The sequence below is a fragment of the Saprolegnia diclina genome (genome assembly GCF_000281045.1).
Source record: "Saprolegnia diclina VS20 unplaced genomic scaffold supercont1.32, whole genome shotgun sequence".
NCBI classification, from domain to species: Eukaryota; Oomycota; class Saprolegniomycetes; order Saprolegniales; family Saprolegniaceae; genus Saprolegnia; species Saprolegnia diclina.
The window spans coordinates 569,791-588,201 of NW_008246099.1; the positions used below are offsets into that span (position 1 = coordinate 569,791).

Sequence of the window (18,411 nt, forward strand, 5' to 3'; positions counted from 1 at the left end):
TGGACAAGCTTCCGCGGGTTCGGCCATATGGTTTGCCCCTTCCCCGCGGCTATGCAACTGTCGGTCGAGCTTGCAGTTTGTATGCTGCAAAACGACGGATTCGCTTATTCAGTACAACTGGGTAAAATCGCCGCAGGTTCAAGTTGGTACGAGCGCCTCTCGAAGCTTCGACTTTTTCCATTTGTTGACGGGTGCTTGGTCCTTCTGTCAGCACACACGACGCGAGATGATGATCGCTTGCCTCATCGCAGCAATTGGTTTCATCGCGACGAGATGCGTCAACGAGTAGCATGTCGTCGGTCGTGCACCTGAGGTACTGAAAGAGCGAATAGCATCCAAATTGCCATTTTCGGGTACCATTTGCACCCGAAAGTGGCAATTGGCGGCTACCTCTGTCGACGTCAGCGTCAGCGGAAGCCTCCGGGGAGCCCGCGACTCACGCCATGTGCATGGACGCGACCTATTTGATGGCAAAGAAGCGTCGCGGGAGCAGCGAGCGTACGCAAGAGCCAGCGCCGGCACGCGCTGCCATCAACCAATGCAGCACGAGGTGCACAGTCGACCCCGCCCCGTCACGCGCCACGATCAGCTCCGTCACTTTGCCCAAAGGAATATTCCCTTGCTTATCGCCATCAGCTCCATGTCTTTTACTTTTCTCCCATGTGACCGTCGAATGGCTTCCTCTACATGAGCTGGGCGGCAACTGCATCATGAGAACAGTAGCCACCACAGAGGAATCGCACGCCTGGTACCTGGGAGAGCTAATTCGGCAGCCAAATCGTCATCGCTTCGTAGGCGCACTCGCGCTATGGGTTGTTCGGACTTGCGGACCCGAGAGCGTTGTGTTGATCACTCGAGCATCATGCACACAGTATTTCCGTTAGGACTTTTGCGCGATTACGTGTGTTTAGTGTGGAATCGTACACTATTTCGAGGTGGTCGCGAAACGGTGCAGATCCACGACCGCGATCGGCTCGTCGATGGCGGACCCCCGGCGCGAGAAGAAGTGGGCAAAGCAGGCGACGGTCCCGACGTTCGCTGCGCCATCAGTTGCCGCCGACACGGTGGCCACGGAAAAGCAGCTGCAGTACATCCGCGTCCTCGAGGAGCGCAACCGAATCAAGAAGAAGCTCGAAGAGCAGTCTCGGAACGACCGCGACCTCGAGGAAAAGGAAAGCGGGTTTAGCACCAACTTTAACGGCGAGAACGCGTCGCGGAAGCCACGCGCCGCATCGGCCAAGCCCCGCGCCAAATCCGCCGCCAAGCTTAAGAGCCCCGGGTCGACCGCCGAATTGCGGCCGCGTGCCGAACCCAAGCGCGAGACAAAGTCCACGTCGGCGCTGCCGCTGCACAGCGCTACAGAGGCCGCACCACGCGTCAAGCAAAAGTGGGCCAAGTACGTTCGTCCTCCGAACCGATCGAGTCCACGTAAACTCGCTCTCGTAGACCACAAGGAGTGGTCGAGCAGCGCGATGGGCGTATCGTCTTTGTCGATCCTAGCGACTGCACCGAGGACAGTAGCAACCAGCCACCAAGTACCAGCGATCCACGACCCAGTGCCAGTCCGGACCCACCCAGTGCCAGCCAAGAACAGTCAAGTGCAAGCCTCAACCCACCATGTACACAGCCATGCGAGAGTTCTACGTTCAACGCGAGAGTGTCCATGGCTTGCCCTGTCGACGCCAAGCCCGAGCGTGCAAGCACTTCGGCCGACGAGAAAAGCGACGACGAAGAGTACTTGGACGAGTCCTTTGAAGAGTTTGACGACGACGCCAGTGCGCCATCGCTACAGACGGTCGCAACAATGCGTGCGCACGAAGACGTCACCATCACCAGTGCGCCCGTGGACGTCATGAGCCAAACGACCAAGGAGCTTCTCTCGCTCATCCACGACCTCTCGCGCGACAAGCAAAAAGCCCTCATCTCGCGCCTCAATAAATTTACCACGAGCGAGAAACAGTACGGCGCATTTCGCACTTCAGCGACGTAGCATGTATGCGTAGGGCCGCCGACGTCTCGGAGCTCCAAGAGTCGATTGGGGACCCGACCATTTGGCAGCAGCTCACCGCACCCATCTCGGAGCTCACGCAGCAGCAGCGCGCATGGGAGGCCGAGATGGAAGCCAAGCTTCAGCAGGAGCGCGCCGAAAAGGAGACGCTACTCGCACAAGCCGAGGCGCGGCGCCAGCACTTGCTGCAGCAGCTCGATGCCGAAGAGAAAGAACTGCAGCAGCTCCTCGCAAAGCGACGCACCGAGACCCTCGAAAAGCTGCGCCAAGTCGAAGAGGCCACGCGGCTTCCGCTGCCGCCGTGCGCGAGCCCGACGACCAAGCCCGTGGCACGAGACGAACCCCCACCAACTGCTCAGCGGTCGGTAGCCGAGCCAGTTCGAGAAAGCGTCTCGATCGAGAGTGCGCCGTTGCCGCCTGCACCAGCACTCGTGTCTACCTCGATAACATCGCTGCCCAAGGAAACTGCGGCGGCGATGCACGAGGTTCGGCTCAAGCTGCTCTCGTCCTGGGGCAAGACGCGCGTGCTCGGGCTCACACAGGTACCTATTCCAAAGTTGTCGAAAGTTGAGTGTTGATAGATTTCCGTGTACGACATGGACGGAAACGAGCTCGACGTGCCACTCGAGTCGGTTAAGCTCTACAGTGGCCAAGCCGACATGCGTCCGATCCCCAAGTCGAACGGTATGGTGCGCGACTTGGCGCGGCTCTTCAACGGCGTCGCCTACACGACCAACGAGAGCGACATGTGGCTCGGGTGCGTCTTCTTCCAGTCGCCACCACTTGTGACGCACGGATGTAGTCGCCAGATCGACGCCAACCCACTCCAGATCGCTTTTTCAGTCAGTGTCGTCCCCAGCAAGCTCTGCATCTGGAACTACAACAGCGTACAACCGACGCACGCAGTGGTCTGTACCATTATCTCGTGACGCTAGAAACTGCAAGCTGCGTGCGTCCGAGACGTCGAAGTCTTTGTCGACAACCAGTGCAAGTGGTCTGGGTCCCTCCCAGAGTCGTTTGGCGCCGAGGTAGATCTTGACACTGCATTGTGTTACGAGCTCAGGGATAGGATGAATCTGCCTGCACGTGGATCAACGTTGTCGCCAACATGCGCAAGAAGGCACCACCCGCGTCCAAGCCACCTCCTGAGGCGCCGCGGCTCGAGACGGCAAAGAGCGTCATATCAAGCGGTCCCATCTGGCTCAACGCTACGACCAAAGTGGAGCCCACAGCTGCACCGATAGTCCGAAGAGAGCCCGAGATCAAGTCGCTCGACCTCGCGCGCGTCGGCGCCGAGCCAAATGTGCTGCGTCAGTCAACGAGTCGGCGACGGTTGGCCGAGACAAAGGTCGAGGCAGAGCCAAAGGCGGAAAATGCGACACCAGCCTCCGTGCGTGCAATGCCATCGCTGCAAAGCTCTTGGGATACGCTCGAGCACTTCAAGAAGACAAACCGCAGCCGCTTGCCCCTCGAGGTTGGCGACACAACACCGAGACACACCTCCGCCATCGTGCCGCTCCTCAGCTCCACCGAGCTACCGCGGTCGTTCGTCGGCGAGACTCCGCGAATGCCTTTTACCGACGGCGCAGTGCACCAAGAACGCCCAGTGAGTGCGATCCCGACGCTACCGCGCGGTCGCACACTCGTGTTTGAGTGGCTCTCGACGTGGGGCGACCCGTACTATGTCGGTCTCAACGGCATTGACGTCTTCACCGACACTGGCGCACTCCTGCGCCTCGCCAAGGTCCGCGGGTCGTTGCCAACACGAGTGCTCAAATTGCGATATAGAGTCAAGTGACGGCGGTGCCCTCGAGCATCAATGTGCTGCCCGAGTATGCCAATGAGCAGGACCCGCGGGTCGCCGCCAATTTGGTAGATGACTTTGGAGTGAGCTACGAGACGCATCATCCTAGGTCGACGGCGTCAATTACACGTGCGACGACCTGCACATGTGGCTGGCGCCGTTCACGCCGCGCCAACTGCACTCGGTCACGCTGCAGCTCGAGGCACCAACCACGCTCTCGATGCTTCGTATCTGGAACTACAACAAGTCGCGCGCGCACAGGTTCGAACCCATGACCTCCGGCAGCAATTCACCGCATTTTTAGCTTTCGCGGCGTCCGGGACACGCGTATTCTGCTCGACGGCCGCGAGATTTTTGTCGGCGAAGTGCGCAAGGCCCCCGGCATCCTCGGCGCCATCGACCAGTGCGCCGAAGTCGTCCTCTTTACAACCGACGAGGTGGCGACGACCGATTCCGTCAACGGCGTCCCGAGCTCGCTTCGTAGGCGGTACTGCGCGCGATTGAGCAGAGCGACCCCGACCCCACCGTCGACGCGACGCCGGCAGCGTTGGAGCCGCAGCCGGTGATTCCTCGACCGTCGACCGCGGAGGCCGATGCGGACGTGCGACCCAAGACCGCCGTGGTCGGGGCGACGTGTCCCCTCCCGGTGGCGAGCGCCGGGGGTCGAAAAGGCCGGACAATCAAACTCGTGCTGCAGACCACGTGGGGGGACCGCAACTACGTCGGCCTCACGGGCCTCGAGCTCTACGTTTCGAGAGAGGGCGCCGTGACATCGCTTCCGCTGGCGCTGTCGGAAATTAGCGCGACACCCCGCGATTTGCACACGGTGCGTGGATGCCTCGTGTCGGAAGCTTACAGCGAGTAGCTTGGGTACGACGGCGATCCCCGCACACTGGACAAAGTACGTCCAGTTTGAAACATGGACTCGACGGAGCGTGCTAGTTGATTGACACGACGCATGTCACGTGCGACGACTGCCACATGTGGCTCGTGCCTTTTGGTGCGTCCGGAATGCATTCAAGTGACTTTAGAACGGTGTTGTAGGCGGCGCGGTGGCCCCCGAGGTGACGATTACGTTAGGAAGAGACGTCTTGTGCGTCGGCCTCGCCGTGTGGAACTACAACAAGTCCGAAGAAGACACGAGTCGCGGTGCCAAAGCCGTTCACATCTTTGTCGACGGTACGCTCGTCACCACCACGGTGCTGCGCAAGGCACCGGGCCACGCGCTCTTTGACTTTCGCCAGTTTGTGCATCTGGCCGAGCCAAATATCGTCGCCATCAGCGCGCCCATCGGCGGCTACAAGACGCACCTCGTGCGGCAAGACTACGAACCGCCGCTGCACCCGTCGGGGTTTGTGCTCAAGGTAGTTCCGATTCCCGCGCGTTTTCTCAAGCGCACGTCTAGTTTGTGTTGTGGAGCACGTGGGGCGACCCGTACTACGTCGGTCTCAACGGCCTCGAGATTTACAACGACCGCGGCCAGCTACTATCGCCGCCTACTGTGGTAGGAGCAACAAAACCCACGAGCTCTGTTGAATCGCGTGTAGCTTCTCGCGGATCCCAACGGTCTCGCCGACAGCCCCCAGGACGCGCGCGTCATCGAGAATCTCTTTTGCGACGACGACAACAATACGTGGGACGCGACCCACGCGTGGCTCGCCCCACTCGCGTCGTCACTCGGGCAGTTTGCGGGTAGGCGCCCTATGTAGGGCTAGGGTTGACTCAACTATGACCAGGCAACATCATTTACGCTGTGTACGAGACGCCCATCTGTCTCGGTATGATCAAAGTGTTCAACTACGCCAAGACACCCGAGCGGGGGGCGCGCGAGATTGAAATCTACTTGGACGATCTTAAGGTACCTCTCTGCGACCGAGGTCGTCCCGGACCTTGTGTGTAGCTGTACATGGGGTCGCTGCGCCAAGCCCCGCCGGCCCCCAGCCTCGCGCGCACGGGCAAGCTCCAGCAAGCCATCGAATTTGGGCAGCCGATTCTGTTTACGCTCCACCCAGGCCTCGTCGAGGTACTTGACATGTGGCAGTGGAGGATCTCATTGGGGCGCGTAGGCGGAGAAGCGCAAGTTGCTCTACTGCGGCGCGGAGGAGCAAGACGTGCTCTGCATCAACGAAGGCCAAGTCATCGTCGAGTCCAAAGCCATGTACCGCGCACCGGATCCCGGCGCCGAAGGGGTGGTCGTCGACCTCTTGCAGCGGCCGACAACCGCCATGCTTCGCCACTAACCTCGATTGTAAACGCTTGTTTCTGTTAAATGTGCAGGGATACATCGTCGTCTCGACTCTAAACTTAGTCGTCCATGAAGAAGTAGTTGCCCGTGCTCTTCTGCTCCGTGTCCTTGACCGAGTTGAGCTTGTTGATACGCGGGCGGAAGTTGGTCGGGTCGCGACGGAACGTGATTTCGAGCTGCTTCAAGAACATGTTCATGCCCGAGAGGAGGCTCTGCGGCGTGCGCGCCGTACACTCGACACCGGGCCGGCCCTTGTAGACGATCACGCGGTCCGCGAGGTACGTGGCCATGATGAAATCGTGCTCGACGACGAACGCCGTCTTCTTGGCGTGCAGGATGAAGCGCTTGATGACCTTGGACGCAATGATGCGCTGCTCCGAGTCGAGGTAGGCCGAGGGCTCATCAATGAGGTAAATGTCGGCGGGCTTGCCGAGGCAGAGCACGATCGCGACGCGCTGCAGTTCACCGCCCGAGAGGTTGGGCACCGCCTGGTCAATGATGTTGTCAATGTTGAGCGGGCGCATGACGTCCGTGAGGAACTGCGGGTGCGTGTACGAGTCGCGAATGCGCTTGTGCAAGAGCGCGCGGACCGAGCCCTGGAACTTGGGCGCGATCGTCTGCGGCTTGTAGCTCACCACGTTGGCGTCGTACTGCAGCGACGCCTCGAACTGGGCGGCGTAGTCTTCCGACGTCTCGGCCGCGATCATCTCGTCCGACTTGAGGCCGCCCGCCAGCATCTTGATAAAGGTCGTCTTGCCCGTACCGTTCTCACCGAGCATACAGATGATCTCCGAGTTGGTGAAGCAGCCCGTCTCGACGTGGAGCTTGAACGTCGGCGCGCCCGGCTTGCCCGACGACATGGACTTGGTCATGTTGGGGTACGTGTACGTGTTGGCGCTCGAGTTGTCGTTGCCCTGGAGCTCGTCCGCCGTCTGCGCAAGCTTGAACGTGAGTTCTTCTTGGCGGAAACGGAGGTTCTCGGTCGGGACGAAGCCCGCGAGGAAGATGTTGATGCCTTCGCGCACCGAGAAGGGCATCGTCACGACGCCGTACGCCGACGGCGAGCCGTAGAGCACGCAGATGTAGTCGGAGAGGTAGTCGAGGACGCAGAGATCGTGCTCGACGCAGATGCAGTACGAGAGGTGGCTGCCCTCGACCATCGAGCGGATCACGAGCGCGGCCTTGAGACGCTGGCGCACATCGAGGTACGACGACGGCTCGTCAAACATGTAAATGTCGGCCTGCTGGACCGCGATCGAGCAAATGGCAAAACGCTGGAGCTCACCACCCGAGAGCACCGCGAGCTACAGTAGCAGAGATATGAGCTGCAGAGACAACGTGCACGAATATGGCGTACGTCGCGGTCTTTGATGTGCGTGAGGTCGAGTTCCTTCATGTAGTAGTCGAGCTTGCCTTCCTTCTGGCAGCGGTCGCTGATGATCTGACGGACCTGGCCCTGGACAGCCTTGGGGATGCGATCGACGAACTGCGGCTTGATGATCGCCTTCAAGTTGTCTTCCAGGATCTTCGTAAAGTAGTTTTGGAGCTCCGAGCCACGAAAGTACGTGAGGATCTCCTGCCACTCGGGCGGCGAGTCGTAGCGGCCAAGGTTGGGCTTGAGCTTGCCGGCAAGCACCTTAAGCGCCGTCGACTTGCCGATACCGTTGGTACCGACGAGACCGAGGACCTGGCCCGGGCGGGGCATGGGCAGGCGGTGGAGCTTGAACGTGTTGGCGCCGTACCGGTGCGTCGTGTTGTTTTCGAGGTCCTTGGGCAAGTTGATAATGTTGATGGCCTCGAACGGGCACTTCTTGACGCAGATACCGCAGCCGATGCAGAGCTACGGCGGCCATGAGCGGCTACGTCAGCCAAGATGCGCAGGACGTACCGACTCGGAGATGTAGGCGATCTTGGACTTGCCCGTGGCTTCAATGCAGACCTTGCCCATGCGCACGACGGGGCAGGACTTCTTGCATTCCTGGCGACACTTCTTGGGCTTGCACTTGTCTGCGCTCACGATGGCGATACGCGTCAGCTTGTCCGACATGCTGCTTCCTCCTGGTGGCTTGGCCAAAAAATCACCTCTGTCACCAGCCAACAAATTTGGTTGACCCACACGTCAATCCCTCTCACACTGCATACAAACCTCTGGCAATCGATATGTACACTATTTGTGTGGAAGGGGCGCCGCGATCGAACGCGCAGCGCGGTCGCCACCGACGACGTCGGGGCGGTGGACGCTCCAAGAGGGCTGTATGAGGCAGCGACCGCGATACTACGGCCCGAGGTGGCGGCCGCAGCAACGGAGTAGCCAGCCCACATACACTAAATAATGTGCAGTGGCAGCTAAATTTAGATTGAAAAAGGCAACAGCCTGGAAACCAGCGGCCACAAGCTTCGCAAGATGGAGCTACAACAGCCATCGACCTGGGTCTCTGCTCGAGCTCTAGCGCTGGAACTGCATAGCTCTGTCTGTCAAGTGGCACGTTATCTGGCAGGACGCGATCGATGGCGGCGAAATGACCGACCAGATCGCCAGCTGAAGAAAGGCGGGAAGTCGATGGTGATGGCAACCGATTATTGAAATTTTTATAGTGTAGTTTCTATAATGGTTGTGACCATGTTGCTGCATGCAGTGCTGTGGGCGCCGTGGTGACGTACTAGTTGCGGCGGCAGTCTGACCGGCAACGTGGCGCTTCAGATATGCCTGCAACGGATGGTGTCAACCGCCAGGAACCAGCGACTAACCGTTAATGCCTGAGCCAATCAGGATCGACTGACGAATGCTTTTTAGCCAATGACAGAGCGCAGTGCAAGGTGGCGGGAAGGGGTGTGGCTTTTAAAATTTAATACAAAAATCAAGTATAAATCGAATGCAAAAAACAGTTGGGCGACTGCGAATCCGGATAAAATCGGCGGACGCGTTCAAATCCCAACGCTCCCAGCGCAAGGCGACGTGATGTCCTTGCCGGCCCGCGCCCTCCAGGCCCAGGCCATCGGCAGGTGCGACGACGACGCGGAGCGATGGCATGGTAGCTCATGCGAGGGTGTCTAGACGCTCGGGCGTCGTAGTCCGCGCCGACGTGCGCCGAGACTCGCATGGCTTTGAAGACATTGACGACTTTTGGGCCGAAGACTCGGACACCAACGGTACGACAGCACGCTTTACCGCGCCGTCGCATTCTGACCATCGCTGTGCGCTTTCTTAGAGTCCACGAACGACGTCGGCCAAGACAACTTCGAGTTCAACGACTCGCGCGACGAGGAGGAGGAGGAGGAGCCTGACGTGATCCGGCTCCGCCGCGCACCGACGACGCCGACGCCTGTCAAGGCCCATACGCACCTTCGTCGCCGCGCGTCAAGCAGCCAGCCTACGCCCGTCAAAACGACCGGTGCGCCTTCGTCAGAGAAGCGCCATCATCTCATGCTTCTATGCAACAGAGGTTGCTGCACCGGCCGCGCCCATGCCGACGGCGCGCACACCGCCATTTGCCCGCCCGCCGCCTCCACGCCCGCCCCGTACGTCAATTAATGACTTGCTTGCGTCTCACGCACGATGTTTGCCAGAACCAGTGCGCGCCATTCCGACAACGCCGCCTGCGACTCTCAAGAAGACAAAGCCCAGTCCCGTGGCGGCCCCGGTGGTCGAAACGACGCCGACCAAAGAATCTGCTCCGGCTGCTGCATTTGCTCCCGACTTTCGCAACGACGATCCGCCGTCCGAGGTCGACATTTCGTTTGGCAACATGTCGTCGCCGGCCAGTACGATCAAGAACCGACGCGGTAGCTAGTGTTGCATGCATGGGTTCTTGCTTGACACAGCCCGCGTAGATTCGTCTAGCATGGACCTCTCGGACGTGAACATGACCACGCCCGTGCAGTCGCCACGGCGTCCTTCGCCAGGTACCCCCACCCCCTCCTTCTGAATCTCACTCGAGTGTCTAGCCAAAGCAGCAGCGCCCAAGACCAACCCGCCAATGAACGACGAGAGCGTATCGGACGCGAGCATCTTTTCACTGCGGGTCGCGAGTGCGCGTCGCGCGCCAGTGCCCAAGGCTGCGCCGTTGCCTCTTGTCCGCTCCCAAGGTCGTCCATCAAAGCGCTGCCGATGAGTCGTCTCACTGGTACTGGCACAAGTAGACGAGGAAGAGTCGAAGGCTGCTGACGACGAGCAAGAGAATGCGACGGGCCACCGCTCGTTTGAGCTGGAGGACGACTTCGACTTTGACGCGCCGTCGCGCGATGACGACGACGACAATACGTTTGGTGCAAAGAACACTGACCCTCTGGAGGCCAACCGCGGCTCGTTCGGCGGCAACATGACGCCCATCGCACAGACGGAAGGTCATCTAGCGCGTCCTCGCATATGATGGAGATTGATGACGCGTAGATCACGACCTCTTTTCACCTCCCGAAGTCCGCCCGCAGTTTTCGAGTCCGCCCGTGAGTCCGATGGCGCACCGCCCGACGACGCCGCCGACGAAGAAGGCATCGAAGAAGTCGCGCACGCCAGTCGCAAGCACGAGCGACAACGAAAATGACATGTTTGAAGACGCGTCGCTCGTCATCGCTGTGCCCAAAACGAAGAAGCTGGTGACCAAGGCCAAGGCGCCCAAGCGGACGGCCAAAGGACCCAAGGAACTCGAGGAAACCAGCGAACCGAAGGAGCCCAAGGCCCGGGGCCGACCGAAGAAGAAGAAGCTGGCCGAGACGTCGTTCAACGATGCGACCGATCACTCGGACACGGACGCGCCACCGCGCCGACAGGACTTTACCGACAATGACGACGGCGGCGAGAGCGACCCGCATGGTCCGCGACGCTCGAAGCGGCGACGCATCCAGCCGCTCGCGTGGTACAAGTGCGAGCGACCGGTGTACGAGCGCCGCGACAATGGGCTCGGGCTCATTTTGCCCACGATTTCGCACATTGAGCGCGCAGGCACCAACTCGCCGATCAAGAACGCGGCCGGCAACCGCAAGAAAAAGTCTAAGCATGCGACCTTCCCAGCGTCGCAGCTGCCGTCCGAGTTCAAGTACTCGACGGCCGATTCGGGCGAGCTCTGGGACGAGGCGTCGGCCACGAGCAAGAACGTCAAGATGATCGGCCGGTACGGCACCGCCGACCTCTTTCCGCTGCCGGCCGAGGATGGCGTTCCGTCGGGCTTTGCGTGCCAGACGTTCAACGTTGTGGGCTCGACGTCCGTGCCGACGTGGATTTCTGGGCGCGTGCTTTTGCCGCCCGGCGCCGTCAAGGCCAGCGAGAGCGTCGGCAGCTGCGCGCAGGTCTTCATCGTCATTGGCTGCCAGCCCATGGCGCTCGAGGTGGCTTTTGGCCATCCGTCGAACCCTACGTTTGATGACGCGACCGCGTCACGCTTCACGCTCGGGCCCGGCGACGAGTTTTACGTGCCCGCGAACAATGCGTACTTTCTGCGCAACCACAGCCCGACGGTCGAGGCCGAGCTGCGCTTTATGATCCTCAAGCCCAAGCCGAGCGAGAAGAGCAAGAAGCAAAAGGCCGACGCCAAGAAGCCCAAGAAGCCCAAGAACCACAAGTCCGAAGACGCGTAAAGGCAGTATAGTACTTTATATATATAAGAAATTGCGTCTTAGGGCCGGAGGAGCTGGTCCCGCGTGATGTGCAGATCGAGGTGGTCGTCGTGCACGCACATGTGGTGGAGCGACCCAAAGGCCAGCTCGACCTGCGACGCGATCTCGAGGACGTCCGGAACGTCGATGAACTTGAGCGTCTTGGCGAGGATGTTTGGGCAGTGGGTCACGACGGCGTGGCAAGCGTCGCGCTCCGCGAGCGAGTCGCCGACCGACACGAGGTTGCCGCCGCCCGAGACGAAGCACTTGCTCGCGATGACGCCGAGCACCTCCAGCTTCCAATGGCGCGCGTCGCCGCCCGAGCCGTACGTACCTTCAAACCACGCGCGCGCCGAGACGATGTGGATGTCGGGCGACCGCTGGAGCAGCGACCCGACCGACGGCATGTAGAGCGCGCACGCCGTCTCGACCCAGCCGCCCTCGGCCGCGGTCACGACGAAGACGGGCCCAAGCGCATTGGCCGCGACGAGCAGGTCGCAGACCTTCTCGGCGAGCATCGCGAGGACGTCGCGCACGAACGGCGGCAGCTCGACGGCGTGGCCTTGGTACGTAGGCAGGAGCTCATGCGCATGGAGCCACGAGCTCGGGCAGAGCGTGTCGTCCCAGTCAAAGACGACGACCGTGTGGTCGGCCACCGTCATGCGTCTCGAGGCGGCTTGCTCCGACTGCTGCTATCTTTCCGACTGACCCGCCATACGTGGTACCAACTTTGGCAAGGTCTGGCTACTGAAATTCCCCTAAGCAAGTACACGCGTGGCACGCTGAACGGCCAAACCCAAATCGCCACAGCATCCACCCTGCCTCCCACGAGCCTCTGCTCGTTGATGACGTCGTCGCTGGCTGCTGTCGCAGGCATCCCCAGCGCAGCAACGTGTCAAGGACACGCGCCCTTACCCATGCGCTTCGTCGCGTAACTTGAAATCAAAATCTCGTGTATGTAGTAGTGTATAAGGCGCAAGAACGCTAGTCGTCGCGCTTCTTCTTCTTGGTGCGCTTGGCCTTGAGCGTCTGGGTCGGGACCGCTTCGTTGGCAAAGAGCTTGGAGACTTCGAGGCCCGACGTGAACGCAGAGTTGAACATGACGCGCTGCTGGAAGGAAGAGATGAAGGGCATGAACATAGCGACAAACAGAATCGGGCCAAACACGATCCAGCCGACCGCGCGGTCGTAGAACTTGCCGAGCGCGTGGACGACGATGTGGCCGCTCTTGAGGCGCACGATCATCACTTGCACAAACCAGTAGGTCGCGACGACGACGATGAGGCAGATCTCGACAACCTCCGTGACCGAGAGGTACAGGAACGAGAAGAGGACGAGGACCAGCACCGTGAACGAAATGTTGAACTTGATCTTGCGCAGCTTCTTCTGCTTCATCTGGCTCTTCTTCGTGAAGCGCGACGCGCAGTAGCCGCAGCACACGAGGAGGATCATGAGCACAAAGAGCGCACCGACGATTATGTACGGCTTGTAATACTCGAGGACGCCGTCGTTCTTGTTGGTCGACACGACCTTGTTCTGGCTCTTGTAGAAGATGCGGTACATCATCTGGAGGTAGAGACCGATCGCGATGAGGAGGAAGCGCGTCTTGCGGATCATCTGCACAAAGCGCGCGCTCGCGGTCGAGTGCTCGAGGTACTCGAGCTCGGTCGTCCACCAGCCAAACCACGACTCGCTCGAGTCGTTCTTGGTCTGGAGCCAGTTTTGCCAGTCGTTGTAGTCCTCAATCACCTTGTCCCAGTCGAGGCCGCTCGGGTTGAAGAAGAACGGCGCCCACATCCACGTCGCCGCAATGAGCCAGAGCGAGTAACTCATGATGCCGTAGTTCTGGTTGGTCGGCAGCACGCAGCTCTGGTAAAAGTTGGCATAGCAGCGCGTGTTCCACTCGTACGGCAGCGGCTCAATGTTGTTGTAGAAGAGCTGGTCCGTGCGCCACGAGCAGTTGCACCACGAGAACGTCCCGTACGCGTAGAACAAGATGAGGAGGAACATGAGCTCGACGCCGCGGTAAAAGTGGCTGAACGCGTAGAAGCGGAAGAGCTCGGCAAACTTCTCGTGCTTGATCGTAAAGCCACGACCCGTGGCGCGGTACTTGGCGCCGCCGTGGATGAGCGTCCGGTCAAAGTAGTGCATACGGTTGCCCATTTGGAACGTGAAGAAGAGCGGACCGAGCGTGAGCACGTTCCAGAGGAGGTAGCTGAAGCCGTGACGGAAACCGCGCTCGACACCGACGACCGCAATGACGGGCACGACGAGGAGGAAGCCAAACTGCAGCGCCCACGAAGTGTTGAGCGCCCCCGAGATACCGAGACCACCGGTGCGGAGGTAGAACGCGTCGAGGCCCGAGAACGCAAAGTAGATCTTGCCGTAGATGAAGAAGTAGACGCCAAAGACCGTCATCGTCTGCGTAAAGTACCACCCGAGGTTACCGTAGAACCACGACTGCAGGCGCCAAAAGTCAAGGCGGGAGCCCATGCGCATCGCGTCACGCGAGATGACGCACTCACCGGCACCGGACGAGAGCTTGGCCTCAAAGAGCGCGAGCTGCTGCATGCCGACATCACGACCCTTGCCCACTTGGATAAACTCCTCGTGCGAGACGCGGCCGCCGCGGAGCGTCGTGTTGAAGCCGGCGAAAATATCTTCCGAGAGGTTGACACCCTTGGAGGCCTTGGCCGTGCCGCCCGTCGTCATCGCAAACATCTTGTCGAAAATATCCGGGTGACCGTAATGCTGGCGGACGTGGAAGAGAGCAAGCATGCGCTGACCGAGCGAGACGAACGAAAGCTCCTGGATCTGCATGAACGACGCGAGGTTCGAGACGCCACCCGTAAAGACGTACTCGCGGAAGCCAATGATCGTGAGCGGCGTCTTGGCGTGCTCCTTGCGATCGACGGTCGCGAGGAGGTTGGGCATCTTGAGGCACTCTTCGAGGTACCCGTCTTGGTTCATATCGATACACTGGAGCATCTCGCCCCGCGTGAAAACAACAGCCTGGTTCTGGTTCTCGGGCTTGCCTTCGCCAATGATCGGGTCGCCAGGGAGCTCGATGCGGTACACTTCCGTGATCTTGTCGCCTTGCGCGCGGATCAGCACGGAAAAGTACTTAGGCGGGCCGTCCTTGACCTTCTTAGGCCCGTCGACGTACGCGACGCGGAGCCCCGGGTGCTTCATCATGAGAAAATCAATGTCGGTGGCCTGCTGGCGCTGCTCGTCCTTCTGCCGACCGTAAATCTGGCACGCGCAGAGGTAGTTGAACTTGAGCGCGACCATGTGCTCGAGGCGGATGCAGCGGTTGCACTCGCAGCCGGCCAAGTGCATCGGCTCGTTCTCGCCGATCTCGAGCCAGTGGAGGAACCGGATCGCCTCTTCGTTGTACATCATACCGCGCACGGTGCGGGCGAGCGTCTGACCGCGGTACGAGGCCCAGAGCTGGACTTCCTCCGGAAACTTCTTGAGCGCTTCGTGCATGTCCTTGCAGTTGATGCGCTCGAGGAAGTTCTCCCACTCGAACGGGTTGATCGTCTGCAGGTAGTAGAGCAGCTTGATGCAGTCGTCGTTCTGCGTCGTGAGGTCCTTGATCGAGTAGAGCACGATTTCGTTAAAGTACGGCGTCGAGATCGTGAGCGAGTGCATCTGACGCAGCGGCTTGGCCTCGGGCATCTCCATGAAGAGCGAGTTGGCGAAGAAGCGGAGGCGGCGCTGGCCTTCCTCCGACCGCGGCTCCGCGTCAAAGTTGTCAACCGTCAGCAGCTGATAGGCGCGCGAGATGATGTCCATGGCCGTCTGGTCGTTCACGATCTTCTGCAGCTGGACGCTCGCATAGTGCTGCGCGTCGCCAGGGAAGAAGAACGAGTTGGGCTTGAGCGGCGTGTCGTTGAGGATCTTGACGAGATTCTCTTGCTTGGAGAGCACCTTCTTGAGGCAGTTGATGACGGCCTCGACGTTGTCGATGACGTGGTAGAGCGACCGCTGAAACTTGATGCTCGCCTCGTTCGTCGACTTGGGCACCTCAAGGATCGACTTCATCAGGTCCGCGCACGCCGACCGGCACTGGTACAAGTTGGAAAAGTTGAGCCCCGTCATCGCCTTCTTCGTCTGCACCGACTCTTCAATGAACGCAAAGCAGTCGTCGAGCTCCTTGTGCTCGTCGCCGAGGAGGAGGCGCACGACCTGCGACGAAAACTTGTACGAGCCCAGGATCGCTTCGATACGCAAATCGTCCTTGACGAGGCGCTCTGTCATCGACGTCTCGACCTTCTGCAGCGCCTTACCCTTCTTCTTGTCCGCCTTGAGCTTCTCGTACACAGCGTAGCACTCGGTGATAATGTCCAGCGACTCGTCGAGCTTGCCGGCCGTGAGGAAGGCCGGCGGGTACAGACGGCGCTCGGCCACGTCCTTGGTGTCGATGAGGTAGCTGAGCACGTTGAGCTCGCGGTCGCTGAGCACGTCGGCCTCGCGCATCGAGGTCAGGCACCGGTTCCACGCCATCGCAAACGGAATCGTGCGCTCAAACTCGGGCCCGGACACGCCCGTGATCGAGCCAATGTTGGAGCTGCGCGCAGAGTCTACCGGCGACGCGCCCGGCGTCTTGACCTCGTTGTAGCCGTCGTTCTCAAGCAGCGACGAGAACCCCTTGGCCGTGACAGTGAGCGGCTTGGAGCCTTCCGAGTACGAGACGCGCTCAAAGCGGCGCTCGGGCGCAGGCTCGTCGTTCTTAGCGCCCTTCTTCGGCTTCTTGGCCTTCTTCTTCTTGGCCGCGGCCTCAATCAAGTTCGAGACGATCTTCTTGTTGAACACTTTCGGGATCGACTTGAACGAGAGCCGGAGGATGCGGAAGGACCGGAGCTCGCCGATGCGGAGGTTGAAGCCGCGGATCGAGCCAAAGATGACCGAGAGAATCGCGTAGAAGATCTGCGCGTCGTAGAGGAACACCATGATGGCCGGCACCCAGAGGAAGAAGATGTACAGGATGTTGTGGTAGCTCTGCTGCACCATAAACTGCGACACTTGGAGGTAGTCGGCCGAGTTACTGAGCCAAATGAAGAGCGTCGTCTCGACAAGGTTCTTGACCATGTAGTTGTAGTCGAAGAGCAGCTTGATGAAGAAGAGGAAGATCCAAAAGCACGTGTAGCGGCAGTACGCGCCAAACGGAACGGGCAGCGACCGACCGACAAAGCCAACGCCGACGCCCGAGAAGAGTCGCCCGAGGATCTCGCACGCAAAGACGAGCGCGACGCAACCCGCGCCGCCCAAGAAGATGAGAGCGCCCTTGTCGGGGCGATTGAAGTTGATGAGTTCAACAAACAGTTTGGGCAGCGTCGTCGGTAACTGCTTGATCTCGAGCCGGCACATGGCGCAGTTGAGCTGCCCGGGCAGCTTGTTCTCGTTGATGATCTTGAGAGCCGCGGCCTTGTACTTGGGGATGCACTTTGTCTGGTCGAATTCGATCGCCTTGAGCTTGTTGGGAGCGCTTTCCGGCTCGGGGATGTAGTTGACCGTGCCCTTCTGCGCCCAGCACGTCTCGATGAGCTCGAGGTAGCACGTACAGCGCCCCGACTGCTTCTGGACGCAGTTGGTGAACGGAATGTCCTGCAGCAGCTGACGAAAGTCCACGGGCAAGTTGACGAGCGACGTGCCGGCGATGTAGCCGTTGACGCCGAGGCACGTCGCGAGCTTGGCGCCGTTGCACGTCTTGTTGGTGAACGTACCGGCCACAAGGTCCGATTCGGCGTCCGAGGTGCCCCGTTCAGCATTCTTTTGGTCCGAGTAAAACTTGCCAAAGACGTTGATGGTCGACGGCACCTGGTCGCCGTACATGATGGGCGAGTCGGGGCAGACAAGCACCATGTTGACGGCAAAGCCCACAGTCGCGAGGAAGAGCGCAAAGTTGAAGAGGAAGATGCGCCGGAACGACATGAGCGCGCGGCCCCACGTGCGGTTCTCGTTGAACGTCTTCTTGACAACCTTGGGGTTGCCCTTCTTGTCGGCGCTCGCAAAGGCTTCGCCAATGTTGTATGCGTTGTACTTGAGGCACTTCTTGGTCCAGAAGAACTCGTTAAAGTCGTCGTAGTTGCGAATGTGACGGTGCGCTGCGCGCGCGCCCTTGGACGTCTTCTTGTCGTTGTCCTTCTTGAGCTCCGCGTACATGGGCCGGATGACCTTGTCGAGGTAGTCACCGGGCTCCTTGGCGCCGCCGCCGCCGCTCGCGGACGGGGCAAGCGTGTGGAAGAGGAAGCAGAGCAGCTCGGGCGTCTGACGAAAGTTGCCAGCTTCGCCCCAAATGAGGAAGAAGAGCACAATGTCCGTGAGCGGCTCGCGCGTGAACGCGGGCTTCTTCCCGACGTACTTGGTCCACTTCTTGTAGTTATCAAAGAGCTTGGCGTGGAACTTAGTGATCGCCTTGTCCATGAGCTGCATGTCGCGTGCCGGGTCGCGCGGGTACTGCGTCGGCGGCTGCTCGCCTCGCGCCTTCGGGTCCGGCACGTCTTGGTACTCTTTCCAGTTGGTCAAGAGGAGCGTCAAATGCTCGCGCTGGTTGATGACGTTGCCTTCCTGGAAGCCAAACGCGTTCTTGAGCGACTCGAAGACGTCGCCACCCGGTCCGCTACGTAGCATGTTCATACATGCATATCCTGGTCGCATCGGTCGTACCTCGCAAACTTTTGCATGACGGACGAGTACATCTGCGGCAGGTTGTCCATGTCGAGGATGTTGAACTTGGTCGGCGCGCGCTTGTTGTTGGCC

At 60.1% G+C, this 18,411-nt stretch overlaps 5 protein-coding genes across 5 annotated transcripts; 2 read left to right on the forward strand and 3 right to left on the reverse strand.

Moving 5' to 3' along the window:
- The first annotated feature begins 822 nt into the window (after positions 1–822).
- Positions 823–6,146, forward strand: SDRG_09926 (hypothetical protein). Its single transcript, XM_008615892.1, has 19 exons — positions 823–1,396; positions 1,447–1,959; positions 2,004–2,550; positions 2,590–2,765; positions 2,811–2,895; positions 2,944–3,036; positions 3,078–3,752; positions 3,797–3,880; positions 3,922–4,073; positions 4,117–4,249; positions 4,297–4,638; positions 4,678–4,713; positions 4,755–4,812; positions 4,857–5,176; positions 5,218–5,316; positions 5,360–5,504; positions 5,549–5,670; positions 5,713–5,835; positions 5,879–6,146. Exons 1-19 carry the CDS (start codon positions 981–983, stop codon positions 6,050–6,052), a joined length of 4,293 nt encoding a protein of 1,430 aa, XP_008614114.1. The 5' UTR covers positions 823–980; the 3' UTR covers positions 6,053–6,146.
- Positions 6,055–8,137, reverse strand: SDRG_09927 (ABC transporter E family member 2). The gene is made up of 3 exons (XM_008615893.1): positions 7,946–8,137; positions 7,415–7,897; positions 6,055–7,361 (listed from the first exon to the last, which is right to left on the reverse strand). The coding sequence occupies exons 1-3, from the start codon at positions 8,102–8,104 to the stop codon at positions 6,117–6,119; spliced, it is 1,887 nt and encodes a 628-aa protein (XP_008614115.1). The 5' UTR covers positions 8,105–8,137; the 3' UTR covers positions 6,055–6,116.
- A 788-nt stretch (positions 8,138–8,925) lies between these two features.
- On the forward strand, positions 8,926–11,703 carry SDRG_09928 (hypothetical protein). Its single transcript, XM_008615894.1, has 9 exons — positions 8,926–9,060; positions 9,113–9,207; positions 9,267–9,449; positions 9,499–9,576; positions 9,625–9,840; positions 9,889–9,960; positions 10,003–10,143; positions 10,198–10,401; positions 10,448–11,703. Exons 1-9 carry the CDS (start codon positions 9,017–9,019, stop codon positions 11,626–11,628), a joined length of 2,214 nt encoding a protein of 737 aa, XP_008614116.1. The 5' UTR covers positions 8,926–9,016; the 3' UTR covers positions 11,629–11,703.
- SDRG_09929 (hypothetical protein) lies at positions 11,667–12,308 on the reverse strand (the record flags this gene model as incomplete). The annotated part of the gene is made up of 1 exon (XM_008615895.1): positions 11,667–12,308. One exon carries the CDS (start codon positions 12,306–12,308, stop codon positions 11,667–11,669), a length of 642 nt encoding a protein of 213 aa, XP_008614117.1.
- A 274-nt stretch (positions 12,309–12,582) lies between these two features.
- SDRG_09930 (hypothetical protein) lies at positions 12,583–18,411 on the reverse strand. The gene is made up of 2 exons (XM_008615896.1): positions 18,319–18,411; positions 12,583–18,271 (listed from the first exon to the last, which is right to left on the reverse strand). The coding sequence occupies exons 1-2, from the start codon at positions 18,366–18,368 to the stop codon at positions 12,631–12,633; spliced, it is 5,691 nt and encodes a 1,896-aa protein (XP_008614118.1). The 5' UTR covers positions 18,369–18,411; the 3' UTR covers positions 12,583–12,630.

Excerpts from the sequence above, each read along its gene's own strand:
- SDRG_09926 (XM_008615892.1), top strand. The coding sequence starts at position 981 with ATGGCGGACCCCCGGCGCGAGAAGAAGTGGGCAAAGCAGGCGACGGTC. Across the intron at positions 2,551-2,589 it reads GCGTGCTCGGGCTCACACAG|ATTTCCGTGTACGACATGGA; the intron begins GTACCTATTCCA and ends GAGTGTTGATAG. Across the intron at positions 4,714-4,754 it reads ATCCCCGCACACTGGACAAA|TTGATTGACACGACGCATGT; the intron begins GTACGTCCAGTT and ends GGAGCGTGCTAG.
- SDRG_09927 (XM_008615893.1), bottom strand. The coding sequence starts at position 8,104 with ATGTCGGACAAGCTGACGCGTATCGCCATCGTGAGCGCAGACAAGTGC. Across the intron at positions 7,898-7,945 it reads TCGCCTACATCTCCGAGTCG|CTCTGCATCGGCTGCGGTAT; the intron begins GTACGTCCTGCG and ends TGGCCGCCGTAG. Across the intron at positions 7,362-7,414 it reads CGCACATCAAAGACCGCGAC|CTCGCGGTGCTCTCGGGTGG; the intron begins GTACGCCATATT and ends CTGCTACTGTAG.
- SDRG_09928 (XM_008615894.1), top strand. The coding sequence starts at position 9,017 with ATGTCCTTGCCGGCCCGCGCCCTCCAGGCCCAGGCCATCGGCAG. Across the intron at positions 9,208-9,266 it reads CGAAGACTCGGACACCAACG|AGTCCACGAACGACGTCGGC; the intron begins GTACGACAGCAC and ends GCGCTTTCTTAG. Across the intron at positions 9,961-10,002 it reads GCCACGGCGTCCTTCGCCAG|CCAAAGCAGCAGCGCCCAAG; the intron begins GTACCCCCACCC and ends TCGAGTGTCTAG.
- SDRG_09930 (XM_008615896.1), bottom strand. The coding sequence starts at position 18,368 with ATGGACAACCTGCCGCAGATGTACTCGTCCGTCATGCAAAAGTTTGCG. Across the intron at positions 18,272-18,318 it reads GTCATGCAAAAGTTTGCGAG|CGGACCGGGTGGCGACGTCT; the intron begins GTACGACCGATG and ends CATGCTACGTAG.